The sequence below is a fragment of the Pristis pectinata genome, chromosome 11 (assembly GCF_009764475.1).
Source record: "Pristis pectinata isolate sPriPec2 chromosome 11, sPriPec2.1.pri, whole genome shotgun sequence".
NCBI lineage: Eukaryota > Metazoa > Chordata > Chondrichthyes > Rhinopristiformes > Pristidae > Pristis > Pristis pectinata.
Genome location: NC_067415.1, coordinates 51,305,063 through 51,321,956, shown reverse-complemented (window position 1 = coordinate 51,321,956; position 16,894 = coordinate 51,305,063). Strand labels below are relative to the sequence as shown.

The 16,894-nt window shown below is 39.4% G+C and overlaps 1 protein-coding gene across 3 annotated transcripts in view; it reads right to left on the bottom strand.

Moving 5' to 3' along the window:
* The window catches only part of yap1 (Yes1 associated transcriptional regulator), a 104,601-nt gene that overhangs the window by 49,846 nt on the left and 37,861 nt on the right, over positions 1–16,894 (bottom strand). For all 3 annotated transcript variants that reach the window (XM_052026600.1, XM_052026599.1, XM_052026601.1), the window contains exon 2: positions 1,799–1,917. In XM_052026600.1, coding sequence (XP_051882560.1) covers positions 1,799–1,917 — 119 coding nt within the window. The remainder of the gene's footprint in view (positions 1–1,798; positions 1,918–16,894) is intronic.

Genomic DNA, 16,894 nt, shown 5'->3' with positions numbered 1-16,894 from the left:
ATAAGCAACAGATAATGAAATAAGTTTGCCTGATTACATTCATTCAAACATTATTTTGAGCAAATTTGGCATCAGCAGTGCACAAGTTTGAACATGATAAAAACATGATGCAGGATCGATTCAAAACAAAACAGCTCTTCAATATGAATGGCAATCACTCAGCCTATAAACAAAATATAAACATGCTTCACAATCTTGCATTGGTAGACACCAAAATTCAATATTATAGTGATCTTAAATTTTAGGTTGAATGAAATACTTCTGAAATTGCAATCATTCAACTTTCTCACAGTCCACATTGATGTTTATCTGCTACAATCAGTTCTCACTTGGTGCCCCTCTGATTCCCATTGCCTTTCCTCCTTTATTTCAATCACCTACATGACCTAATCTTACACACTGGCAGAGACTCCCTTTCAAACACCAAGTTAACAGTATTAAACTACTGCACAAAAACAATTCTGGATTAAGAGTTTTATCTTGCTCCTTAACTTATTATAATAATGAAATTTCATTTCACATCTCTTGTTTTCTGGATCACCGGAATAAGTCTGGCTCCAAATGTTTTATTCCTTAAATACATCTGAAATTACCACATAATCTGCTGCATTCCAGCAAAACTAGACTGAAGTAACCTTCTCTGGATTTCTTCCTACCAGGAAGCATTCTAGTTTTTCTTTTTTTTCTACAACTCCTCAAAAAAAAACAATGCCAGGACCTTAAAGCAAATGGAGTTATCCATACAGAGCTGGTGTTAATATCTTGTGAACCCATCTCCTCAAATTTCCAAAACACTCAGCTTCCCCTGAAATACTAATATATACTTCCAATGCAGAATTCCATTTGCAACTATTTGTGCCCATTACACTTTGCCAATTTTGCCCTGCACTTTCCCTATAACTCTCAATCTCACAATACATTGTCAGTTATCAAAATTTCTGCATTTTTGACCATCACTCCAACTAGCTATACATTTAAATCACTGTTGTACACAATGAACAGAAGTAATCCCAGTACAGAAGCCTGTGCAATGTTGAAAGTCAAGTTGTTTTGCAACTAAATGCAAGAAAGCGAGATAATACAATATTCAAAAATCAAACCATGAAATTTTATGAAGCCATTGGACGTTCTGCTTTCTCAGGTGAAAATTCACACTGTTGTCAATAAACCCTGCTGTGGAATTTGTATCAACGTAATTTTGGAGTAAACATGTGCATCTATAAACAAGTTGTTCCATCAATACACTCGCGATATTTAGATCAAACTCCACTCACAGCTACCCAGCATTAATACCTCGCTTGACACAATCAATATGCTGAATGGCAGAAATAATAATTTTACGGCTTATTGGGAGCACTATTCAAACAGACATAGCATGACATTTTTGAGCAGACAATTACGACAAATAATAGTGGCATTGACTCAACTACATCCTCCTTGCACTACAGCCAAACTTTAATGCTGAAGATTTTGACTTATTCTGAAGAGAGATCAAATGGGCAAAATAAAAGCAAACTTTTTTGGCATTTGAGCTTCTCAAATAAAGTAGGAATTATAGGTTGACACAACTTCTTATGCTTTGCAAGTTTGCCTCCCACCACCCCTCCCCCAAACTCGAATTCAATATCCATATGATGGAAGTTCACAGTATAAGTAATACTGTATATTTGGAACAAGATACTAGAAACTAGGTTAATAGTTTATTATAATTCTTCCCCCTTCCCCCCCCCCCCCCCCCCATTTTCTTCCTTCTTCCCCATCTCCACCTTCCCTACTTGTCAGCATTGCCTTGACTTACCAGAGGCTGTGGTATTCATCACATTCTGCTGTATGGACACCGGACTCGCGGAAGTAGCTGAATTTATCACAGACATTGGTTTCCTTGGGTCCTGCCATGTTGTTGTCTGTTCAATGTGACTATGATAGAGATAGAAAAAATAGTCAGGCAAAATAATAAATCTGGCCACATTCCCATCTCAATAGAGCCAAGACAGATTACTTTCTTCCAGTGGAAACACAAAGCCACAGTTCTCTCTGAATCAGATGAAAACTGGCACCTTGAACTATAGATGAGTTGAAATGAACTTGTACTTTGTGGCAAGGAGGATCAACCCTTCAAGAATACAAATCCCAAAAGGACCATGTGATGGTTACATTTTCCTCTTGTCAAAACTATATTTGCAAAGTCAAATCAAATGAGTGCTGTAGAGCTTTAAAAATAAATCAGCAAAACAATTTCATGGAATAAGCCCTAAAGAGTTTATGAATTCAGTTGAGAAATTTGCCACCTGATAGTACATTCTTCTGATGGAAACCAAATGATTGAAAAATGTTGTGTGGCCAGTAGCAGATCTATTAACATGATTATTTTGGAGAAAACAGTGAATAGAGGCAAATATATCCCAGGTGCATTATCAATTAGCAAAAGACTTGAACAAAAACATGTTGAGTTGTGTTTCAAATCAGTTTTGGATTTGTACATAGTATACCATTTTACAACTTGAGCTAAACTAGTAAATACCAAGTAGAGGAAAAATACATAGATTGCTCAAATATGGCAGCTAATTACGTTACAACTTGAATCACAATTTAATTATTGAAGAAAATTATCCAGGAAGTGGGGGTGGGAGTGGAAGATGGGGGTGAAATTCAGATCACTGGCAAAGGAATAGGAAATAGGAGGGAGTGCAGAACTGGAGGGGAATGTAAAAAAAAACAGGGACATGGGAAGTTTGGGTATGAAGATTTGAGAGGTGATTTGAGGCAATGGGAGCAAAATCAGTTGGAGAAATATAGGGAATGGCTTGTAGTAAGAAGGGCGAGAGGAATCAATGGTCCCAGTAGACAGTAGTGGAAGGAGGATAGATGGAAGTTGAATGAGGAACACAGAAGTGAGCTGATTGAAGGGGAAGTGGCAGAAGGGAATGACATTTGGAATGAAGATAGAGAAGTTATGAGTGCAGGCAGAGTGGACTGATGAGGGATCTAGATTGGGGAAGTTAAGGAGGCCGAGATGCAAGATTGGATGATTAAAATGCACATCCATTTGGGTGAGCTGGACCAGAAGAATGCACAAGCAACAGGTCACGCTATTCTTCAAACTTTATCAGCTGCATCCATCACCTGTCTGTACCATCCACTGGTGCATTATAAATAAGTATTCTATAACTTGTGGTTGGTATTAAGATGCACCTCAATAGTGTGATATGCATTTTGATATCTCATATTATATACCTTCAGCATTTGTAATGTACAGGTGTATCTGCTAAAATATAAGCTGCTGAAAGAATTCTAGCTGCACCACACTGCTCAACCTATATTTCTCAAATCTTGCTGTTCTCCACCACCCACCGGCCCCCCCCCCCCCCCCCCCGAGTGTTCCTTTGATATTTGGTGCAGAAGGCATGATCGCCCTCCTCTTGGACCACATACTTTTGAATTGTTGTTGTGACAATCACATGACTAGTCATCAGGGACCCAAGTGTGACATTCCGAAATAAGGACTGTATCAAACATGCTGCTCGGGTATCCCAATATGTATGTACCCAAGTATGCTTCAGGTATTTCCCATAAAAAGGACCAAAAAACTTAAGGCAACATCAGAAATTAGTTTCATTCTTAATCCTGGTTTATTCAAGGTGGGGTAATTAAATCATCTATGGCTGTGAAATTTCCAACACAAAGCAGGACACTACCTTGGGAGAATGCAGAGATCAGCAGCTTATGTGTGTGCAGGCAAGGGTTTCACTGCTTGAGGGATTAAAACACAGCATCATTGTATGTTGTAAAATGTTTACCAGAGCAGTGCAGATATAGTAAGTGGTGCTGTTAATTCAGAAAGTATAATAAATTCTGATGTTTTAAAGCAGACAATAATACACTGTGCAAAGGCAGTAACAATTGGCATTTCTAACAGTGAAATGTACATATTTGTCAGATACTTTTACTCCTTTAAGTCAGTACTTTGAAAAATGCTTTAGAATACAAAGCCATGGACCTCAATGAAAACCTAAAGATCCCAGTTTCTTCTGACATCAATATCTTTTAAAATCTATGTAATTTTTAGTACCAAGTGCAGTCACTCTCAACTGACCTCCGAGATTCAGCTTTTCGCTGTAATGAGCTGTGGAATGCTTCCTGGCACAAACTTCTATACTGCCCAGGCTTGGACCTTTTGGTTAACAGTAACAGTAGAGTGAAGCATATGTCAGCTCAGGACATTACATAATATACTGCACTGATGGGTCCATGGTGCCTCACGAATCCCCAACTTTGACATGCTAGCTCCATTCTCAATCTATCCTATTTAGCATAATGGCAGTTCCACATAACACAAGGATAGTATGGTGGTCACTACTATGAAAGTTGTCATGCATTAGTAACAGTACAAGTAGGTTTCTTAATTGTGTACATTAATTCACCACTTCCCACAGCCAAATTGGCTACTGCGATGGAGCTACCAAGCTACTGAAATCTCCCATGCAGTGTACATTGTGTTCTAGCTATTCTGTGCTTTTTAAATGGTGTTCAATGCAGAGGAATACCAGTTCAGAGGGAGATGTATGGACAGTAATCAAGAATTTCCCTTGCCTGTGTAAGGAAGCTGCTTCACAACTGCTCCTTCCTGACCATAATCTACTGTGCTGCTGTCACCACCAGTGTGGGATTGCCTGGCAGAGGGGCAGGACATACCTGGGGAACGTGATGGAGATCCAGCACAGACTGGCCGAAAAGCAAGTTCTATGAGCACAGCCACGTCAGGCTGTCCCTTGGCACATGTGTGGGATACCTCTCCCAAACTAGATACCAATCCCAAATGTTTCTGAGGACAACTTTGCAAGGTTGACTGGGCTAGGCCATTTCTGGTGCCTAGATCATTGACAAGAGGCACTTCTAAGTTTTTATTCTTATTGTGAGTTAATGTGGTAGTTTTGAAGCAACTTAATAGTTTGCTCAGCAATTTCAGTTAGGAGTTAACCACTTTGTAATATTAGGGAAGGCTGGGAAATTGATTTTCTCCTTACTTCCATCAATAGTTTGTTCTTATAAAAAGCACACAACCATGAAGTCATTTCTCTGTATGCCAAAAGCTCTATTGTCATTGTTATGGCTCCTGAGACTCAATGAATTAGATACAATGGATACTACCACACGTGTTAACTCAATACAGACAAATGTAATTTTTAGTATGAACCTTCAGACTACTATAAGCAAAGAACCTTTCCTTCAAAACGGAGCACATTTTACAAATTTTACATATTAGTTGTCAAAATTGTGAAGAGCCAAAACACTTTAAAAAAACATTCACCACTCCCCCCCTTCATTCCAAAGATGAATTGTCCCCAATTTCACAAAGCAGGAAAATACCAAAGTTGGAATTATCACCTGTTTTCACTTATTATCTTGACTCTGTTCTAAACATCCCAGTACAAAAATCAAGTACATTAAAAACTGCCAAAACCCAACATCTTAATAATTGGAATGAATATTTTAAAATCTATTTTAACTGTAGACAATGGTTCAAATCCACTGAAGCCTTTTAATCCAAAACAAACTTTGACCAACATTCATATATAGCTAGAGGGTGTAGTCCCTGGTTAATTAGCTATTTATACTGCCAACTTGCATCATTCACAACCATCCCCCTGACCCCACCCCACCACCTCATGACTATACTGATAATCAGATTGCTTCAAATCAAATATTCTCATTATTCAAAATACTATAATTCCATGGATACTCGTGGAATACTATCATGGCTACCTGTGTTGCAACTGTACTTGAGATGTGTTTGGAGTAACATATGCAAAAATAAACACTAATCCAGTGGAACTTTACACCCCCCATTTCTGGAAACTGCCTCTGGCTGAGGTATATTATTCCTGGAATAGGAAGTTTATTACCCTGCCTGGGGAATGTTCTCAAGGTGTTCCAATTCTGGAGAATCATCCTAGATTATATTATTATAAACTATCCCCCATGATTAGCAGATCATTGCTAGGCTGGCAAGTAGGAATTGTATAATAGAGTAACAGCATACCTGACCAATAGCATTTTCAGTGCCTATAACTGAACACACCCTCCTCTCGTTACTACCAGGAGAGGGGAAGTGCAGGAGCCAAGACTCACACTCAATGATCTAGGAACAGGTTCTTCCCCTCTGCCAGATTTCCAAACAGTCCCTGAACACTACTTTGTTTTGCAATATTTATTTTTGTGATTTATAGTAATTTTATATCTTTGCACTGCACTGCTGCAGCAAAACAAATTTCACAACAAACAGGTCTGTGATAATAAACGTGATTCCAATTCTGAACTTTGAATGCCAGTTGATTTTTAACAACCAATTTTTGTGGTGCTAAATAAGGCAGCATTTCAGCAGAGCATAGGCATGATTTGTGCCCATGCTCTGCTGAATGCAGAGTTTTTTTGATGCAGGGTCCAGAACCCTGCATCACAAGGCCAATGTCCCTCACTCTGGCCTCTCAACCTGTCGCAATGGTCTGGTGATTTCTGGGAGGTTTTCTGAACTTTGGCTGCAAAGGGAGTTCCAATGCCTGGCCTGGCCCACACCAGCTCCTGTTCACCCAGCTGTTAGCTGTTTATTTTGTCAATTTGTCTTGTCTGAGGTTTGCCATTGACAAGTTTCAATTTTAAAGTATAAATGTTTGTAGAATCAGTAGCCCTTTTGATATTGTGCAGGATACTGGTTGAAGGCTGATGTGCTTTCCATTATGTGGCCATGGATTAATGCAGAAAATATGCCTCAATTCGAGTGAAGATTCACTGTTTGACAAGTTAACATTTTTTTTTTGAAAGGCAGTGAGTTTGTAACAGGCAAACTATGCAGATGAATGCTATGCAAAAAATAAATAACTATGCAAATTATTACTGCATGTGGCAGCAGGGATGCAGTAATCAAGTACATCAGAGGATCCTTAGCACCACATTAACTTGAACTGAACAGATTCTTTACCTTCCTGGCAGTAATGCTCCAGGTGGAGAGAAGATTGTGTTTCATGAATGATTGTGGACAACAGAAAAATCCAGATACATGATCACTTAAAGCCCTACTTACCTTCAAAACAATCTTCACTCCATTCCATCTTGAATACTTAAATAAACTAACCAAGAATAGGAAGATACTGAAATAGGTACACAGAGAAACACAGCCAATTCTTGGAGCTTCCTTTATGTTGTCACATTAGGGATTCTGCTGACATTTGGTTACATTAGTTTAATCAAAGAAACAAAAAAAAACAGGAGTTGGCCATTTATCCCTTCAAGCCTACTCCATGATTCAAATCAATCATAGCTGAACCATGATCTCAATATCATATCCCTATGCTCTCGTCATACCTTGTGGTGCCTTTTGTTTCTATTAATCTGTCCTTTAATATATTCAGCAACCTAGCCTCTACTGCCTTGTGGTAGAGGATTCCACCCTCAGTGAAGAAATTCCTCATCTCACTCTGAAATGAGTTACTTTTACCCTACATTCTCTGACTGTACCCCCTCATTCTATATTTCTCCCAAGGCAAAATTATTCCCCACACCCAGTCTGCCCAGCCCATTTCAATGACATTTCTTCTCATTCTTCCAAACATGCAGCCTTGCTGTAGCTGTCTGCATTTGACAGTCCAGCCATTCCAGGAATCCATCTTGTGATTGATGCATTTGATGAAATTTTGATACATTCCTTCAATGATAATTATATCCTTTTAGACAAGGAGACTAAACCTGCACACAATACTCCAGGTGAGGTCTCATAATTGGAGCAAGATATCCTTGCCTAATGCTCAAAATCTCTTGCAAAGAGGACCAGTGTACTATTTACCTTCATAAATCAGAAAGTTTTCCCCTCATACTTTTACAAAAGCAAACTGGAAAGGTTAGCCAACAGATTCATAACTAAAGTTGAATGGAGTTAAGGGCAAGACTTCTCAGTGATTGCACAATGAAGTGTTGAAGGAACTCTGTGGGTCAGACAGCATCTATGGAGGGATGGATTTCCCTCCCTAGATGCTGCCCGAGTTGTTGCGTTCCTCCAGCACATTGTGTGTTGCTCCAGATTCCAGTATCTGCAGTCTCTTGTCTTCAGGTGACTGAACTGCTTCCTGCTTTTATGGTCAGCACCATGCTCAAGAACTATAGCCCAGAGGACAGAGGCCTGAAAGAACAGCACCAGAAGTACATGGCTTCACTGAGGCTACTTTGCAAAATATTGAACCTGCATGGTACTTTTTTTTTAAATCTTTCTCGACAAGCCGGCAAGAGAGACTGTATGAAAAGTCTTTAACTCTCTTATGTCAAGAGCCATTTGTTCTCTTGCTGAGAATCTTCATTGGACATCTTCTGTTATACAGCTTCCGTTTCTTGTTGGGTGTGTGCCTCTGGCACTGCAGGGATTCAACCATCTCTGAATTACACCACAGCACCAGAATGTTCATGCAGAAATAGATTTCATGAATAGCCAGGCTAGATTTGAATACCAACCAAGGAACATGCATCTGTTCAATACCAATGGGATTTACATCAAGCATGCAGACAAGAGTACGATAATCACAAGTCTTCATAGCATCACTGACAGCAGATGGAACATTTTCAATTGTTGTTACCTTAACTTCTCATATAGAAGCTAAAAAGCCTTTCAAAATGTGACCAGGCTCTCAAAGGAAAAGGCTCAAGTGTTGCACTGCTAAATTTATAAATTATCATTTTTTCTTCTGGTGCCAGTCTCATTGTTGGCAGGTGACAATTTTTCAGAGATAAAGGCATTTGTATGGCAGTCACAATAGCACATTCTTGTAGTGTGATAATGCAGATGCTTGTAAGATCATGGTGTTTTCAGTGCAGTGTGCTTACTGACACAATGAGGTATTAAAACAGAAAAAACTTAAAGCATCTCTGGCTACTGACTTTAGAGGACTTGGATAGCCTACAGTGGGCATGTGACACTATTCATACCTCACTAAGATGTAAAAGGCAGCTTAAAATACACAGATCTGCCTTCAAAACAGAAAAGCATCAAAAAAAGAGCCAAAATTGGCCACTTGGCACCCTCAAGCCTGCCCCACCATTCAACACGATTATGGCTGATCTGCCCAGGCATCATCTCTTCTGTACCAGTTCCCCATAGGCTTCAATTCCAATCTTCCAAAAATGTATCTATTTCCTCTTTAAATGTCTCCAATGATGTAGTCTCCACAACACTGGGGGAGAGAATTTCAGAGATTCACCACCCTCTACAAGAATAAGTTCCTACACACCATGGTACCACACAACCACCTCACATCTTCCAGCTATGACCCCTCATTCATAGTTTCTCCTACTAATGGAGACATATTGAAATACAGCCCATTATGATCCCTTCCTCAGAATCTTATATCATAACAAGATCACCCCTCATTCTTCTAAACTCGTTAGTCACTTGTGACGGAAACACAGGAGGACAAATTTGTGTGTCAGTTTGACTTAACTGATACCATCTAGTCTCGCAAATTATGTAATTGAGCTCCAGACACTGATTACAGCATAAAACTTTGGCCAATAGTCCAGTGTGGCACAAATGGTGCACTCCCATTATTGCTGAAAGAGTGACTTCATTGATCCAATTATTCAGGTAATCATTAAAGTTTCAATGCTTTTGCAACAAGTTCACAATCTTGCCTCGGGTATTCTCTCAGATACAACAGTGCTTCTCATCCCCCTGCAAGTGATCTGAGCAGCACATGTATGAAACTACACTTGTATTGATCAAAGACTTAAGTATTAACATAATCTAGTGGTGTGTCATCTAAGTTACGTATGCGTTTATCACAAGTTCCTTCACTCTCTCTGAAGGTATACAAAAAGATGAAGCCAAATACAATGCAAAAGTTGCTTTATTTCACAGCACATGATCCTGTAACAAGCACAGAGTTCACCCTGAATCAGTACAATTCAGTGTTGCATAGAAGTCACCATGCTTCAGCAGATTGAAGTTACATTGTTCAATTTAAAACAGAGTAACTCCCTATTACAATCTATCCTGATGCAGGGACCCAAAATGTCAACTCTCTAACAAGTCCTGCCTGACCTCCAGCAGTTCTTCCCCCCAGCAACCCCACCACCCCCACCCGCCCACACACAATCTTCTTGTACTTTGATGTCAGGTTGCTTCTCAACCATTTCATAAATCTGACTTCTGACATTTTCATATCTGTGCAACATTCTCTCAAAAGAGACTGAACAAAAACAACACATTCTATGACAACTGACACAGACTTAGCATTAATGACATATATCTGGTTTAACTATGCTACACCAGATTTGGTTGGATTACATTATTCTTTCAAACCTCTCCATCCTTTGCCAACTGCACATTCACCAAGGATGATACTCCAGAGAAGACAACATCTGGCTATCTTCCTCCATGATCAAACATTTCTTAAACTCCTGCCTGTTCCCACTGACCCCCATCCTGCACCATCTCCAAGTACAAGGAGCTCCAGAGCTTTTATTGCTAACACTGTGATGATCCATTTAGCCATCTCCACTTCTTTCTCCCCTCCCCCCAACCCCTAAGGCTGCAAAGCCAAACCACCCTGCTGCTCTGTCCATGATTTCACCTGGCCTAATCCTCATCATGTATTCATGTTTTCATATTACACTATATCCTTCCCAAGCATCCATTAGCCATACCTCCTGTTTCCTTCACTACCATACACTAAACTACTAACCAGGTTATACCAATGCTTCCTAGTCGCCCAGCTAGCTGACAATCCAAGCCTCATGTACTTTATGTCACACTTCAAATGGCCTGCACAGCCCCTCAAGACCCCTGTAAATGCAAATGGTCACCCACTCCTCACAAATCTGTACTCATCTTTCCTGCAACTGTGTTTGAACTTCTCCAATTAGATATTTGCCCCAGCTCTGCCTCAGAATAAAAGTTAAAGAGACATGTTTTGGAACTTTGACCAATATATTCTTCCTCCTGTCTTGTTCATAAACAACGTACGGTTCTCCTACAAAACCCCTTCCCTAATGACTGGTTGAGTCAGATCCTTGTTTGGATCCACTCTTTACCAGAACATTCTTAATGCTGTTCAATGTGAACAATTTCCTTCAGAATTCCCAAAAGGATTAGCCTATGGGAATTGACATGATCTATCAGACATGCAGTCAAATGCATACATGTACACTACCACACAGCTCTATCAATGATGATGCTTGAACCTCCCACTTCCTTTGTGGTTTGTCTGCTTGTTGCCCCAACTGTTGAAATATCCAATTTCCCCAAACAGGAGTGCATTCAGCCCATAATTGTGACATACCTTTGAAAAAGCTAGCCAATTAGTTTCCACTCTTTGCTGCTTCCTGCATCTCTGCAAGTATTTTCCTTTTCAAGTGTAACTGCTTCCACCTCCTAAGTAATTTGTTCCAAATTACAATTCTACATAAGAAAATTCTCATCTGCTCTGATTCATCAGCAAATCACCTTAAATCTGTGCCACCCAGTGACCAAACATCTGCTAAATTAACCAACTTTTCATTATCAATGCCTTTCAAAATTGTGAACAGCTCTAATTCTTTTTACCTTCCCTGCTCTAAAAACCTCATCTTTAGATTCAGAGTTATACAACCCAACTCATCCATACCAGCCATGGTGTCTATCTAAGCTAATCCCATTTGCCTGCATTTGGCCCACATCCATATAACTCAAACTTCCAGTCCAGGCATCATTCCTGTGAATCTTTTCTACAGCTTCTCTAGCTTAATCACATCCTTCCGATAGCATGGTGACCAGAACTACACACAATACTCCAAGTGCAGTGAAACAAAGGATTTGTACAACTAACACGTTTCAATTCCTGTGCTCAATTGCGTGGCCGATGAAGGCAAGCATACTGTACACCTTCACCCTTATAATTAGCTGTATCACCACTTTCAGGGAACTATCTGTATCCCAAGATCTCATTGTTCAATTACCCTCCCCAGGGCCCTGCCATTCACTGTCCTGCCCTTGGTTTAACTTCCCAAAATGCATCATTTTGCATGTGCACCAAGTTAAATTCAGACAATTCCTTTGCCCATTTTTCCCTAGATCTAGGTCCTATTGTAACCTTAGAAAGCATTTCCTCACTGTCCACCCACCTTCAATTTGTGTTAATCTGCAAAGTTACTAATCATGCCATGTACATTCTCTTACAAATCATTAATATACATGATGAACAATAAAGAATCCAGCATCAAATCACTGCCACACACCACTGGTTTCCAGGTCTCCAATATGAAAAAACAACCTCCACTACCACCCTCTGCCTCCTACCAAACCAATTTGTATCCAATTTGCTACTTCACCTTGCATCCCATATATTCCAGACTTCTGGTCTGGCCTAACCACATGGGATCTTGTCAAAGCTCTTGCTGAAGTCCACGTAGACAATGTCCACAGCCCTGTCCTCAATCAATCCTCTTGGCGGCCTCCTCAAAAAAAACCCAAATTCATGAGATACGATCTCCCACGGTCAAAGCCATGCTAACTAGCCCTAATCATTCCTTGGCTTTCCAAATGCAAATAAATCCCATCCCTTTGAATCCCTTCAGTTTTCCCACCATTGACGCAAGGCTCACTAGCCTGTAGTACCTTGGCTCATCCTTGCAGTCCTTCTTAAACAAAGGCACAACGTTGGCCATCTTCCAGTCTTTCAATACCTCACCTGTGGCTAATGAAGATACAAAAATCTTTGCCAGGGCCCCAATGTCCTCCCCCTTGCTCTTCGCAATGCCCAAGGATACTGCCCTGGGCATTTATCCACCTTTAAGCACTTCAAGATCACCAACACCACCTCTTTCGTAATGTCAACATGCTTCAGGATATCACTGTTTCTTCCCTGAAGTCACTAGCTGTCATATCCTTCTCCACAGTAAATACAGATGAGAAAAGTATTCATTTAAGACCTCACCCAACTCCAGTGGCTCCACACAGATTACCACATAGATCCTTAAGAGGACCTACTCTCACAATAATTTGCTCTTAATATACTTTACCTTATCTGCCAAGGATATCTCAACTCCCCCTTTTTGTTTCCTAATTTACTTCTTAACTGTACTCCTGTATCTTCTCTAGACTCCTTTCATTAATTGTTCCTCAACACCAGTACAATTGTCGTAATTCCTCAAAGGTCTTGACATGCTTCCAAAAGTGCAAGGTCCAGAGCAGAACTCAAATCTCTCACTATTTATAATGTTACATCTTCCACAGCATTGGATACACCTCCAATTTGAACAACAATTGACCACCATTCTCTGCTTTGTCTTTTAACCAGTTTTGTATCAATCCCAAGGACTCTAATCTTGTTTAGAAGTTTGCAGCATATTACCTCTAAAACTTCCTAGCACCATAAGAGCAGGGAGATCCCATTTCCCTGACTAAAACTTTCCCCTCAATCAACACCACCAAACATGATCATTCAATTCATTCCTGTTAGTTTCAATGTAGGTCTACATGACTGACTGCACACCAACAATCTGCTGTAAGTGAAGCACTTCGAGATGCACTGATCAGAAGACAATAGTCTTCTTAAAATGCATCGAATGGAAAAATCAGAATCTCTCTCCCTCACATGCACATAAAATTACATTTGTGAGCTGAAGATAACATTTACCTTTGCAACCCAATGTTCAACCAATATAGAACAAAATATCAGGTTCTGGAAAAGATCAGATTTGCCTATTCATACAGATATACAATACTGCAAAACCTCCATGCTACTACAAAAACAGAGCCTATGTACTACATTTAGGTAAAACCTAAGGTCACAAGTTTGGCACAATATGAAATTGCATCAAAAGCTAATGTTATACGAGCAACTTCATGCCAGATTCCAGCAAATCAATATCTATTACAAGACTATTTGCATTTATATTGTTAAAATTCAGCACTGCCAACATCTAGATAGCAGACCACAGGAGGAAAACTTTAAAATCTCGATAGCAGTCTTTTCAAATCTACCCTGAACCAGTGTTATAAAGCAGGTACATGCAGTCAGAAAACAGCAAGTGAACCGTGAGCTACTAAGAAAGTATGGTGCCAAATCAAAATTTAAGTTGTATACCCATAAATGGACCAAGACACTGGATATTCAAAGCAAATAAATTCCTGAAATCAGTTTATTCAATAGCACAAGTTTCTGTAATGAGCTAAGTCGACTTATTCATTTATTTTGCAATTTGTGATATCGATACATGCCTCTCACTGGTATACAAAGGGATACTTGGCAGATGCTGGGGTTCACTGCTAGATAAGAGGAAAATAAAAAGTTTACAAAGCAGAAAATACATTTAGAATAATTGGGTGAAGAGTCTAGTGCCAAATTTGAACTAAGCAGAATTTCATTGGTTGAATTGGCTCAATGTCAAAAATCAGACTATTCCAAATTAAATTCATTGCAGAATTATTTGTTCAACAGAACTCTGCATTCAACCCCAATAAAACTACTTGGAACAGAGCTTCTCTTTCAATGTACTACAGAGGAGACACGACCATTTTGATGATCTGCAAGAAGTTCAACATTCAACTAGCTGGCATCAGTTTTAACTGAAACAAGCCCAATCAACAGAAAGAGGTCAGTTTTTAATTTAACTCTACAGCAAAATGGAAAAACATTAACGTTTGCAATTCAATGATTCTTAAGGGAAAAAACAAACCAAATTCACAAGCACAATCAAGTTAGAAACAAATTAGCTATAAAATGAGATTCTGTAATGTGATAAGGGAACCAGTTTTAGCTAGGTAAACAGGAAACATAGGATGTTGCTTTTATGATTCAAACTATTGTTTTATATGCAGAGCACTTCCATTCACAGAGTATTCCAATAAAGCAAAAGACTGACTTAATATTTATCGACTACACCAACTATGACTGTTAAAAATATTTGGCAATAAATACAATTTTAGATGTTGAATTTCCCAACTTTCAGTGTCCATTATAGCACAGTTCATGGTGCTTGGAGAAACTATACACATTGATCACACAACACCAACATATTAGCTTTAGCATGAGCCATTTTGAATTTGAGCAGTCTGTTCCAACAAACAAGGCAGAAGTATTTTGAAGTTATTTTAGAAAATCCTGGTGTACATAAATCACACTACATGACCTGCAGTGATCTCACAGCTCCGGGGGTATGGGTTTAATCCTGACCTCCAGTGCTGACTGTGTGGAGTTTTCACATTCTGTGATGCATAAGTTTCATCACACATTCCAAAAAATGTGTTGATTGTTAGGTAAATTACCCCTACTATAAATGGCAGGTTTGAGAATCGGGGGAGTGTTATATGAGAGAGAATAGGTGGAATGGGATTGCTCTGACAGCAAACAGATTCAGCAAGCTGAACGGCCTCATATGTTGCTTGGAAAGATGGAAAGAAGATGATGCATATAGGAGGGTGAAGTAGTTTCAGATCATTATAAAAATACTGGATTGGATCTTACTGACCCAATACCCATCAAAGCTGCCAGTAATTTTAACTATTTACATATCTTCGATTTCCAAAGGGATTTTAAAACTGAAGTTTTAAAAAAAATAAAAAGTGAAAAGGCCAAAATAAAAAGATCTTTAATAAAAAAAAGGCTAATTTATCATCCCTGATGCTTCTTAAACATGCTCTACAAACTCCAATATCATCAATTGTGGTCTCAAAGCTCATTCCACCATGGGACTCCAAATAGAGTTCAACGGCAGTGCTCTGTTATTTGGGTAAGAATGTGACATTCAGAACCACGGTGGAATAAGCTGACTGATCAGTCCACCAAAGTTGATGGTCAGCTCTGGACTATGCTTTTCATAGCACAAGTGCAAAGGTCAAGTCCAGGCTTCTGTGCCTGAACACTGGCTGTTCCAATCCAAGCAATTTAGAGCACAACTTGGCCCCTTGCCATTTTTTAAAATAACAAAGTAACCAGCCTAATCCTGGCCACAGGAATACAGAACCCCCAAATTCAGTTGCAATTTCTTTGTTTTTTTCCCCCCTAGTTCTGACAAAAATCTAGATGGGTACCCCACTGCAGTACTTTTGGGTTTAACCTCTTAAAATAGTGCCTTTGAACCTTGTATCTTCCCTGCTGTTCCCTTGGGAAGCGGCAAAACATCCAAAGGCACTATTTTTAAAAAAAAGTTAAGTAATTCCTTATGCCATTGCCGACCAACATATCCGTATCAACATCACAGATTATTTGATTATTGCTGTTTGTTGGAGCTTGCTTAAGGCAAATCACTCATATCACTAATTTCTTTCAAACTTCAGAGGAAATGTGGCTCCCTTACCTAACCGTGCAACTCCAAATCCATAATGATAGTGCAACCTCAATATAGCACAAATTATGTCAAGGTTTCAGATAGACTGCAAATATTAATACATCCCACAAGACCAAAATTTGATAAATGTTAGTTTCACTTATGACATGGTAGTTTATAACATGGGTGTTGTTATCCCCGACACCTGCACCACATATAATTAAATACCCTCCAAAAATGGTCCGACAAGTTTTTCAGTTACATCTGAACTCCTGAAATGAAACACATTGAGGCAGACCTTCTTCTCACCCGACTCCCACACACAGACATTGTGTGGATCAGTGCATGGCCTCTTCTGCACAAGTGGCTGGTTGCAACGATGAGAACAGTGTTGACACAGACAAGGCCCACCCTCTCACCTGGCACACTGCTGTCAAATCTTTTGGAGTGAATGACTTTGACAAACATTCACAAGTATTCAGGACCTGCTAAAATTCAAGTCCTCAGAAACTCTTCAGTAGAACTCTTCAGAAAAATTGAGAATAAAATTACAAATACTGAAAACAATTAAAGTTTAAACAGACTAAATTAAATCGATTAAAAATCTTTG